This window comes from Bolinopsis microptera, chromosome 6, assembly GCF_026151205.1.
Source record: "Bolinopsis microptera isolate Bmic1 chromosome 6, MBARI_Bmic_1.0, whole genome shotgun sequence".
Classification (NCBI taxonomy): Eukaryota; Metazoa; Ctenophora; class Tentaculata; order Lobata; family Bolinopsidae; genus Bolinopsis; species Bolinopsis microptera.
Window position 1 is genome coordinate 9,335,962 of NC_087077.1, and position 12,179 is coordinate 9,348,140.

At 37.5% G+C, this 12,179-nt stretch overlaps 2 protein-coding genes across 4 annotated transcripts in view; one reads left to right on the forward strand and one right to left on the reverse strand.

Annotated features, from left to right (window-relative positions):
* Positions 1–257: 257 nt before the first annotated feature.
* The window catches only part of LOC134817572 (ribosome biogenesis protein BRX1 homolog), a 59,406-nt gene continuing 47,484 nt past the window's right edge, over positions 258–12,179 (reverse strand). The window contains exons 2-7 of one of the 3 annotated variants that reach the window (XM_063826770.1): positions 4,601–4,852; positions 4,284–4,431; positions 3,909–4,050; positions 3,684–3,785; positions 3,004–3,170; positions 258–729 (exon numbers count right to left, since the gene is read on the reverse strand). In XM_063826770.1, the coding sequence (XP_063682840.1) occupies positions 609–729; positions 3,004–3,170; positions 3,684–3,785; positions 3,909–4,050; positions 4,284–4,431; positions 4,601–4,850 (930 nt within the window). In that variant the 5' untranslated portion in view covers positions 4,851–4,852 and the 3' untranslated portion in view covers positions 258–608. Of the gene's footprint in view, positions 730–3,003; positions 3,171–3,683; positions 3,786–3,908; positions 4,051–4,283; positions 4,432–4,600; positions 4,880–4,982; positions 5,747–5,962; positions 6,068–12,179 lie in introns of those variants that run through there. The other 2 variants (XM_063826769.1, XM_063826768.1) reach the window with 2 other exon arrangements.
* On the forward strand, positions 1,509–2,627 carry LOC134817573 (melatonin receptor type 1C-like). The gene has a single exon (XM_063826771.1). It carries the CDS (start codon positions 1,573–1,575, stop codon positions 2,527–2,529), a length of 957 nt encoding a protein of 318 aa, XP_063682841.1. The 5' UTR covers positions 1,509–1,572; the 3' UTR covers positions 2,530–2,627.

Consider the following 12,179-nt stretch of genomic DNA (forward strand, 5'->3'; position numbering starts at 1 on the left):
GATGAGATCGACCAAGTTACATTTAAGCATTTCGAGCAATAGGATGCTTGTGCTAGATCATTACCTAAATGCCTTAAATTCCTAGTAGTATCTCAGTTCACATGCATAGCTCTTTAGATAGCCCTGCAGACTGAGGTCATCAGACACTAATACATAAATTTAAAGTTCCAGGGCGTTCCATTGGATCTCATCCAGGTCGAAATTACATGCTCTAAAATATCTTATTAATTAAAGATGAAGCAGTCAAAAGTCAGGGATAAGTTTGTAAAATTGAATAAATTATCTAAAATTGTCAACAGTAAGGCTAAAGGCTGGATTAAAATAGCCGAACAGTAACACTTGATTCTAGACCAACAGCCACTAAATATCTTAATTTTTAAGCCCGCAAATAACAGTACATGAGAAGGAAACTTCTCTTCGGATTCACAAAATGATTTTACATTTCAGGTCAGTTTTTGTATTCTCACTCTCACTCAGCCCGTTAATAATCGGAAATATGTAAAAAATAAAAAGACTGAAAACGTCCAGAAATAATAGATCAGATTATAATGCTCAGATTTAAAATTCCCCAAAACGACTAAAACAAATTTAAGATTAAAAGTTTCCGTCTATCCAGCTTGTTTTAATTCGTCTTTAGTAATTGTGTGGAAAATCTCGTCCAATTCATCTTCCTTGGGAATGATCTCCACGGCAGCCTTCTTAGCATTCTTCTCTGCTTTGGCTTTGTACCTGAGACAAAGATTTGTCATCCCGAGTGAAGAACTTTCTAGATGTTAGTTAAGTTTTTATTGATCAATAATTCCTTATCTTTGAAACCGGCGACAAACGCTGTGATCGGTGTTCAAACAAGGTGTTCGAAATGTTTTACTTTTATCTTGAGTTTCTCTGTTGTGATGATGAATTTTCTGGTAAACTATGGTATGAAATTATCAGAAGACCTAGATTCTGCATTTGGTATGACATGAATTTGAAGGAGTGTGACCGTAAGGCAGGAGGAAGTGAGGAGAATTTCAGGTCATGGACAGTAACCGTTTAGCTGAACTTAAAAAAATAAGAAAATTATACCTGTGTTCACCTTTTGAAAGGTATCACTAAGAATCGGTAAAAAGTAAGGATTTACATCATACAGCTAGGGGAGTACCCAGAGGATGACGATAGTGTTGGGGTCGTTCACATATTAGTATTACGTAATCACTTGTTAAACAATTTTACCCCCCCCCCCCCCCGGCCCCCCCTCTTCGTACTCAGTTTTACGCATAGCTATTGTGTCAAAATTACACTAGCGTAACCATTTGGAAACCCTCCTCCCCCTCAGCTGATTACGTAATATGGGAACGACCCCTTATACATTATATTATATAAATGTTATATTATAAATTGTAATAGTTTTAAAAAGATTTTGCCGGTTTTATATTACCACAAAACCCAGTCCGCCCCCCGACTCAGTATGAGAATTCGACCATGATTTGTAAAATGTAGTCACATGTCGGTAATATAATTCCTTTTTTCCTTTTCTTGGACCACTGCAGCTTCCTCGCCTCTTACAGAAGCTTTTCAGTTTTCTGCCCCAGCATGAAGTACGACAACTACACACTGTACGGGATTCACAGCAAAACAGAGAGAGGACTTCTGATCGGCTACAATTCCTTCATATTCACTTCGTCCGTGATCGGGGACACTCTTATTTTGATCGGCTCGCTTAGATATAATGCAATCAAGCTCCACAAAGTAATGGTTACCTTTATCCAACACCTTGCTGTGGTAGATTTGTTGCTGGTAGTCTTTACCATCGTGCCTGTTGCAGTCTCCTTGGCTGCAAATGGTTGGATCCTTGGTGATATCCTCTGCAATCTGAGCCATTTTGCAAACGTGTACTTTTCATCAGTAGGATTCCTGCTCATAAGTGTCCTAGCTGTGTCCAAGACGCTCATCGTCAAGTTTCCTCTCAGAGCTATAAGTGTTTCCAGTAAAACTGCTCAGTCGGCAGCTTGTGGTATATGGCTATACAGCTTAGTATTAATCATTGTAACCATCTCAACAGGGAATTTAGGTCAAGGTGGTGCTTACTTCAACTACCTCCACTACGATTGCGGGATTCCCGGAACTACGGTATTCAATACCGTATATATAGTACCAGTGCTGATTTCCACTGTAGTTACAATGGCAAGTAGCGTGATGCTGATTGTGATGGTTAGGAGGATTGCTGATAGAAGACCTGGAGGTTTACAGTGGCAGGGAGTCCTGACTGTGCTGCTGACGGTAGCTGTCCATACCGCAGCTACCCTTCCTTTGGAGATCTTTTACATTGTCCCGTCTTTTGACGGATATATTCCCCTTGGAAGGGCTGCATGGCAAATTGCTGCTCTGGATTTAGTTGGAAACTTCTATATCTACAGTCTGACGCTCTATAGTTTCAGAGAATTCCTCAAGTCCAGAATGAAGATGATATCTGCACCTCTGGTGAGGTGTTGGGCTGGAACAGAGGGTGAGAGGTCTGCCGAAGAGGGGGAGCGAAGAAGACTTCTGTGAAGACACTTGAATTGGTCTGTTTTGAGATCAAGTGAAGTGGTTTACTTGAGAAATGAGAATCTATGTACTGTACGTCGCGGCTAGGGGATTGATGAACATTCGGTGTTTTAAAGAAAAGTTTGATATTTGTTTTAAAGGAAAGCTTTCGATTTGTTTTTGGAGAATTCTTCAATTTCGTTCTTGTTTTAAATGTCGCTGTTTTTAAACCGATAAAGATTTTTTGAAAAAAACATACACTAATTTATCTATCATTGACTTTTTTAAACGTTTTGTTTACGATTTTTTCCCTACCAGCATTTTTTTTGTATTATTTTGGTTTGTATGAGCTTTGATAGTGACAGTTAAAATGACGATGTGTCTGTGAAGTGCTGATTTGATATTAACCCTATTAGAGACCATGTTTGCTTGACTAACATTCAGATTACTTTTCAAAATTGAAAGTACTTATTAAGTATTCCAAAGATAAAAATGTACCTGTGTGAAGCAGCAATTTTAAGTTCAGTCCTATACTGATTGGGTGATTTGTAGTTGGGGTTGTCGTAAATAACGTTCCCGCTGAAGCTACCGCTGAAGATCTTGATAAGCCACAGACAAAACCGAGGTCCAACTTCGACCAGACTGCCTTCTGCTTGATCCGTTATCTGAGGACGGATGTTAATTAGTTAATTAAGTGTTAATTAACACCATTATCAAACCTTAATTTAATGGTCAAACAGTAGACGGTTTTAAGGATATTTTTTCGCTCTCTTGAGCGGATCGATCATATTAGATTATTGGGGAGGAAATGAGAGTCTCCACTCATTGTAAAAAAAATACATCGTGTATTGTGGACGTTTCGGCTACATGCATTTGTCATAGACGAAAAGGTGAGATTACTTTTTACATAGCTAGAGCTGCAACACACAATTGTTAAAATAAATCTGTCGACAATACATGATGTATTTTGTTGTACAGTGAGTGGAGACTCTCATTTCGTCCCCAATTGCAATTATTTAGTTACTAGTACAGTTTTATTTGTTCTTTGAGCAAGGTCGTCATATGAAAATGTATGAACACACCGTGCAAAATATTATTATTTTAAACAAAATAAGTCGAAAACAGATTTCCAAAAAAAGCAGCGGTAGTTGAACTACCGGGTAGTTCTTGACGTTTACCTGGAAGTTTCTGAACCATATTCTGCCGTCAAGATAGGTGAAGCCAAGTACGTGGTCATAGAACGGTTTTGATTTCGGGTGCATGTTAGGGGTAGCGAACATCTGAAAATTATATTTTGTTATTTGTAAAATTTCCACATTGTAAAAAAACTTTTTTCCACAGTTGTTGTTTTTGCTATGGTGTAAATCGGGTTTGATTCATTTTCTGGTATCATAAAAACACACCTGCTTCAGCAGTTCCTTTATCAACGAAAGGTGAGGTTGTTCGTCAAAAGCTTTGTTAAATGTAACCAAGGGTCGGCTGCTCTTCAAATGATTTCCCGTCAATCTCATCTCGTCCATCGTATGCACGTTCTGTACTAAAAACCTGGAAAAATCCAGATCAAAATTTGATTTTCATAAATTTAAAGTGCTGACGAAATAGTCAGGCGAAAAAGTCATGGCCGTGACGTGTATCCAGTAAGTCCTCAGCAGTTACAATGTATGGCATTGATTTTGTTACACTTAATCAACATAATTATTGTAAAAGCCATCATGAAAACAGCATAGCTATTGATCATAATCTACATACTAGATTATTGATATTTAACCGGAACTGACCTGGCAGAAGGACCGTTCGGGACCATAGACAGCCACATAAAGAGATCAAGTTTCTTCCTCATCTCAAAAAACATGGACATGTTGCAGTTCTTCATTTCGCAAATCTCGTTGATAGCGTAAAGTCCCTCTTTCCTCTCCAGCTTTGAGTCTGAGGTGAAAATTAACAGTTAGTTTTCTGCAATTGTAAGGAGAATTGTTTTTTTAATATGGCAAAAAAGGATCTATACAAATTTACAGCAGACTCAGTCAAGGATAATTACAAAGAGAAACACCGATCACCGCTTAAAAGAGTATCCAGAAAATGTAAATAAACCAACCAGTCTTAGAATGAGGCATGAGAATCCTGAGGTCGTTCATCAGATGTCGGGCATGGAATGTGATACCCCGGGCTGCAAATACCAGTGCTCGCTGTTTGTTCGTCCATGTCATCCTCTTAGCCGGCTTACTTCCATCCAATCCCTTCTTCTTTTTCCCCTTCTTCTCAGCTGATTTTGGTCGCTTCCTCTTTTTTGAGGTGGCCAAGGGTTCTGGGGGTTGGGCAATCACCAGCTCTTCAGGGGCAGGCATGGCTATAAAATATATTTGGTTATACATTATTGTTGGTGTCACATGCAGTGTAAATATTAGATAAGTAATTTTATTTATTTTTTGACAATTGTAATTTCCAATCACAGAAGAAAATTTCTGTTGATTAAAACTCAATTTTTCTGGAATGGTTTTACAATATATTTACAGAAAACAGGTTACAAATACTTTGCTTTTTCGAGCTTTCAAGATCGGATGGAACGGTGTGACAACAATAAAATCGTCTTGACAATATAAGTTGTCAGATCAGTTGCCGTCTCCCAGACGACATTGATCTCGCTCGGTTACTCTTCAAACTTTGGTAATTATGAGAACAGAATAACTCCTCAGAAATCAATTAGATAAATATAAGAAGCATATTATATATTATGTTATGATCATATATAAGAAGCATCATATCATGTGATTAACCTTATCCAAAGATTTCCTAAAAATAAATCATTAGGTATGGTCAGTGATTTTAACTGAGAGGTTGGCGTCTTGGAACTCAAAAACGTAGAAACGATCATAATATCAAAATATATTATCATCATAGATGATAAAATGATACGAATTGTATCAATTTTAATATGAACAGGACCTTTCAAAGCAGCTTACGACACTAACCAAAGACGTCAAAAAGTAGTGAATAAAAGTTCAACCTAAACAAAGTCCCACCGATTTTAAAATCCAGCGATACTTAAAATCCCATGCACTACCTCATCAATCTATTATCAAACCAAAGGTTGTCAAACAGCGAACATCTTCAGGAAACTCATATCTGAGAGTTGGCGTTACAAAGTACCGGAGCCGTATCCGAATGTTCGTTTGATGGCGTTGAAGTAGTATTTGTACCAACCAGATTTGATTTGTTCAACAGAGTACTGCGGTACACCAACCTGTAACAAATGAAGGTATCAACAATCAACATGGTGGACCTCCCTGATAGTTAGTACCCATTGGTAACTATATGGGTTACTACATAGTTAGTAACAATCGGTTATATATTACATAATAATCAATGCCAATATAACTGTCAAGGGTACTAACTAATTTGACATGTTTCACTTTCAGAGCCATTAGCCATCTCCAACACAAAATTAAGTTTCACATACCTGGTTCAAAGTAAGCTCGGTGCTGGTTCCTGTATCTTTAAATTTCAGGGTAACAGTGCTGTAAGTGTTAGCTGGCCAGTCGTTGAACCTCCAGTGCCATTGTATCTGGGGGAACATTTGGTAATCAATAGAAAACCTAACGATTGGGCATCAATTTCAGATTGGTTTGGGATTAATTTACATCATCATGTACTGTAATTTCAAGTGTACCTTTAGGGGTCGTTCACATAATATTACGTAATCAATATTTTAGCAATTTTTACACCCTCCCCCCTCCGTAATCAACCGTAATCAAGACCCACCCCCCCCCCGCCTCCTCCTGACAGCAATATTACGTTATCATGGCCTGACACAACCCCCCCCCCCCCCCCCCCCCCTTGACTGGAAATCATTTTTCTTTACGTTGAGCTACGTTTCATACTACCTTGATCATGATGAGCCGAAATCATTGTTATGATATCCGGCCAAGCACCTTCTAAACTACTTACTATAGTCGGATATCCGATCAATAATTTCTAAATTTTTTGTCACTCTTCAGAATGATATTGAGTGGAATTTGAATTAAAATATTGTCAAATTGTTATTATTCTAGAGGATAAAAAAGAAAATTGTTATTACATAATCAACGACCAACCGCCCCCCCCCCCCCCCCCCCGTAATCAACCGTAAGCATTTGGAAACCCCCCCCCCCCCCCTCGGCAGATAACGTAATATGTGAACGACCCCTTACTAACAATTTTCTAAAAAATGTTTCTACAGATTGAAAATTTTTTCTCCTCCTAACTGTTACGAATTTCTATTTTATCTCCGTAGACCGCTGATTGGAAAGTTCTATTCGTGAAGATTAGTGAATTAGATAATATGATACCGTGTATTGCAATTGTTAACATCAAATGGCAGTTCAAAAAGATTTAGTGCCGTTTTCCATCTTTATAAAAATAATTCACAAATCCTGGCATTATGGCTCTCATTTCTTTCTTTTGTTGACGGAACAAGCACTCAGTTTTGGTCCTAGACGTGAAGTCCCAGACCAAGGAACAATAGTTTAGGTGTGACTGAATAAAATTGTGGTAGATTTGTATTCTCGCTTCTAAAGGAATGTATGATTCAATTTTGTACATTATGCCAACATATCGTGCCATCTTACACTAATGAGCTTTTATGTGATATGTCCAAGATTATTTTACATCGAGAATCACACCCTAGAACTTTGCCTCGCCTTATCGCAAAATATTCACGTTGTTTATAATAACTGGGGGGAGATTACACAGTGGGGCTCGCGTAAAGGGCATGATGACATTTGGTTTTTTTGCCCTTTTATGCCTCTGGCCACATCTTGGTGGTGTCAATTTGGATTAAATCGTCAATTATGATTTATTTCAGTGAAATTGGACAACTTTCACTACTTTTTTGGGCAAAAAATCAATTTTTTCGAAAATTTGGCACTTTCTGTCACACAAAAAGCATCTTTTTTGACTAGCAGTTTTAAGATTTCATCGAATTTTAAGCGGTTTCTGTCCCATTTTTCTGCTTTTTCGTATGGAAATGGTCATCAATCATGCTGATGTGATTGTTTAAGGGTATTTCAGAAAGGAGAACCATAAAAACTATGCAATATGACAAAAACATAAGAAAAATCCTATGAAATCAGAGTTGCCCCTGGATTTTCCGAGCTCAAATTGCCAGATTTTGGCTATTTTTGGCTCATATGCACTATTTTTCCATCCAAATATTGCTTATTCCAATTGAACTTTGCTGGTATTAGCATAAAATATCAAAGTGTGCACCAAAAAGCTATGAAATAAATGAAAAAATCAGTTTTTAATCTATCAGTTTTCATTTTTCGCGCTATTTTGACGCGATTTTTCACCTCAGGCTCGTACCAAAAATGGGTCATAATTTTTTTTCCGAAGCGTTCCGAAGCCAAATCTTCTGGATTCTGCTAGAAAAATTATGGGAAAACGTAGAAAACATAATGAAACCCGGGCCATATGGGGCCATTTATAACTTTACCACCCATTTGTGGTCAGCGAATGAAATTTTAAGGCCTATTTTTGAAAAATATTCTAATTTTAGCTACCAAAAATCCAAAATTGACCGAAATCATGGTTTTTTCTTCTTAAACAGTACTAAGAATGCTTATATCCATGTTCAATCAATCAAAAGTTGAAAAACATTGAAAACAAAAGGAACCTCAGCCTGACTCAAAAATGGCAGTGAAATTGAGTTTCTGGGCATGTGCAGGCAGGTTATTTTCAGGCGCGCTTTTCAAATGGTTGTAAATTTTGACCCAACCGAGATATTGAGCTAATTTAAAAAGCATTGAATCCGGTTATTTATTCTCTATCAGAATTTACAACAATCTAAAACATTAGGAAAACTCGTTTTTAGGCTAAATGTCAACATGGAGCCCCACTGTGGATTAGGTATACTCTGCTCTGTCATATGATCTGTTTTTTTAAATTTTATAACACCCAGTCATCATTTTAAACGTTAACATTATATAACGAGGACCGAGGTCTGATCGTCATCTTCTTACAGCGTTCGATGTCTGTGTGAAGGTAAAATGGTGACATCCTCTGGATCAGGCAAAGGTCGAGTGTTATCGGATTACTTCTGTACTAGTTGTACAGCAATACTAAGGTAATGGGACTACTGCGGACCCTTACCTTAGCATTGCTGTACAACTACTACAGTTAACATTATATGCAATGATTCGATCCCTTGAAATGTAGAGTGTAGACAAATATCTGTCATAATATATTGCCTTCTTTGTCCGATTTATTTTTTTCGACACTGGCTTACTTTTTCGTGGAATCGCCCATATGTTGAAATAAAACTGCTAAAAATCAATTGACGTTGAAATTATGTGCTACTGAAACCCAACTATTATTTTTAATTACATTTTTAAAATAGGCTCTAAACTATAGGTGTCAATTGTCGAGAAAGTGATCTTATGGATAAAATGACTTAAATCTGAAAAGACCTATTTAATTAGTGTTAAAATCATCTAACCACAACACCTCAAAGATTAAGAAGACTAAAATACATCGGAGAAGAGTTAAGAGAATTATGCAATGTGCTCGGACAACATCTCAGGGAACCAAGACGTAAGTATTCTCGCTCTTTTCTTGTACAAGATTTTATAAATCCCTACTTAACACATTACTCAGCTTTTACATAACCCTGTTTTAAACCAAATACAGCTTTGTTTTAAATTCCTCAAAAAAGTGTTTTTGTTTTCAGGATCGAAACAGAAACAGATATTGGGAGAAAGCAAATGATGCCAACAAAACTCCCCTGGTGAAAGAAAAGTCAGCCCACGACTGTAAACTCCTGCCACCCTCCACAAAGATACGACTTATCCTTCTCTGCCTGTTTAACTATGCGGATACTGTGACTGATTTAGTGACGATGGTTGGTATGTTTCAGGATGGTAATAAAGTGCTGGGGTCGGTGTCATTGATCGTGATGTTACTTGTAGGGTGGAGTGTGCCAAAACAAATCCGTTCATTACAGCCACAGGAGTCGAGAGGGAGACACAGATATACAAGAAAGTGGTCATGGAAAAATATTGTAACACTTTTAACTTTCTCTTCAACCCAACATTTTATTTGGAAACATTTCCTTAGGAATCATCAAGCCGGGACATTTGACCGCCGGAACTGTCAAACATATGACTCAACTAGTTGCAGGACCAGCAAGTGTAAAAATATCAAGCATAAAATGATTCTGTTACAAAAAGCAATAAGTCGAGAAAAAATGTTGGAAAATCAGTCCCAGCTTATCTTACAACTCATCAACATTGCTCCCGATTACCTCTCAACCTCTGCAAAACTCGGTCTGTCAAATGGGGGAGGTTTCTGGCATTACTGGAAGCTAGTGTCTCTTATTTTGACAATTCTTTCATTGCCCAGAACATGCGTGAGAGCGGATTTTCTAAAGCATGAGCTCTTTCATTGCCTCTTCAACTTTTATACATACGGTAAAGGTTGGAAGGCATTTTATCCACAAAAAATAATTCTCTTTGTAGTCCACTCAACTGCTATTGCTAGCAAAGTATTCACCGTCGTTTTCATCATCATGCTAGTGAACCACGACTTTTCTCAAGAAGTCAAGGCAGGGTCATGCTCTCTTTCAACTGCGCTGAATGTGATCGTGACGAAGTCTGAATCTAGCTGCTGCTTTTTTCAGACTAAAGTTGCCTGGCTGCTGTTCCTGTATGTGTTAGTCTACATATGCGGGTGTTTGGGGTTATTAAGACTTTTAGTGCATCTGTTTGCAGTAGGACATAGTGTGAAACTATCATTGAGAAATATTGAATCTTTGCGCATCCGAATAAAAAACATCATCATATTTGTTTGCTTCCTACTGATAGAGTCATTTGTAAGATTTCCGGTTCACGCCGTTCTCCGACAGAGGCTTTTCATGATGACTTTCTTAAATCACCTTCCGGATCTGAGGATTATCACATTTACCTATAAGATATTACCTTCACTCCTTCAATCCACCGTAACAGTGATATTCACTATTATGATCTATATGAGAGGAGATGGTAATTTTACTTGTGTAGATATCGGAATATCTCCGTTTCATTTTGCCATTATAGGAATATTGATGGAGACTGTTCATTTGACCTTCCTTGTCATTCTGGTGTACTGGGCTGACCCTCAACATGTTAAATCTTTATCTGACGAGAAAACGTTAGAGGCCCTGATCAGAATGGGTAAAGTTGATGAGACGGTCGATGTTTCATGTTCCAAGTCGGCAGATGAAATCATTAGACAAGCAATTTGGGAAGACCACAACTTTAATATCTTCAAAGAGGATATCCAAAGAAATATAATAGATTCGAAAACAAAACACCGTCCGAGAACAAAACAATTTGGCGACATGGAAATTCTTACACTCAGCACGGCTCTGCAATATAGAGGCTTTAAGAAGGTACATTACAACCAGCTAAGTGAGCGACTTACTGTGACGCGGGGAGGAATTTCAACTCTTGAAATTGATGTAGAAACTGGGACTAGCCAAATTAACGGAGATAAAGACTAGCCAAATTCATGGGAAAGAATTTTAAGCCGAGAATATTCGAATCTATGGGATCGACGTCCAACCGAGACTGCTTCATCTATAGTACTACTTAACTACTGTTAAATTTTAATTTACAGCAGGTAACAGCTTTGAACGTATTTAAAGAGATCATGAAGTGTAAATTTGCGAATTCTTCAAAAATTCTCGAAACTTGGGTAGTGAGCTAGGCTTAGTAATTCTGCCACAATCCCAAAATAGCTCCGTCGTAATTGCTTCACAAGCTGAGATAATATGGGGTATATCAATTACATTTTTCCAAGTAGTGGCTAGGTGACGGGAGAGCATATACGACATGTGTAAAAACGCCTGATTTTAATTGTCCATAACAAGTTTTCTGTTGGTTTTTTTGTTGAACGGACAAGATTACCATCAGGTTTAAACCATTATATTTCACATATCTTCCTAAATTTGGTGTACATCGATTAATCTAGTTCCTACAAGCAATTAAAGACAGCTCACTTTATGGACTTTGAATGTAGCACGATCAGTGTTCAATTTGTTTACTTTCGTTCTGTACAGTCTTTGTATTTTAAAGCTTGCGAATGTGTGCTTTCTTGAATAACGTGTAATGTGTAAACACGAACCTAACATATGTATCCGTAGTCTGTACCCCGTAGATAAAAGTCTTATCTTCCAATTAAAGAATTAATAACTAAGTCAGAGCTGTTACAAATTTTCGCGTTTGATGTCGACTGCGGCACGTGTTTTCATAGTATAGTAGCTCAAGCTTTGCAATTGGATAGAAAGGTTCGATACGTACTTCCATCATGTGTTGTGTCGGCGATCCGGGAAAAGTTTCCGAACACAGATGGATCAAGGTATACGGGTTTTATCAGTATTGGAACTGATGATGGACATATTTTGCCATGAACTTAACAAGTAAATGTTTGTATCAAGAAAAAACTATTTATAATTTAAGGTTATTTTAAGTAATAGGTTCTTTCTAACGTGTATTGTTATTTAGCGTTTGGTAATTGAATGTTTTTCTTCCTACAACATTACACAGCAGTACGTAAACTTATAAGACAATTATTTGATGCTTGTGTATATTATGCACATTATACAACCACAATTTTCGAAAGATAAAAGTCAAATCTATCAAGTGTCGTTAATTTGAAGATTT

Bases quoted from the DNA above. Each gene is read 5' to 3' on its own strand.
- LOC134817573 (XM_063826771.1), top strand. From the start codon at position 1,573: ATGAAGTACGACAACTACACACTGTACGGGATTCACAGCAAAACAGAG.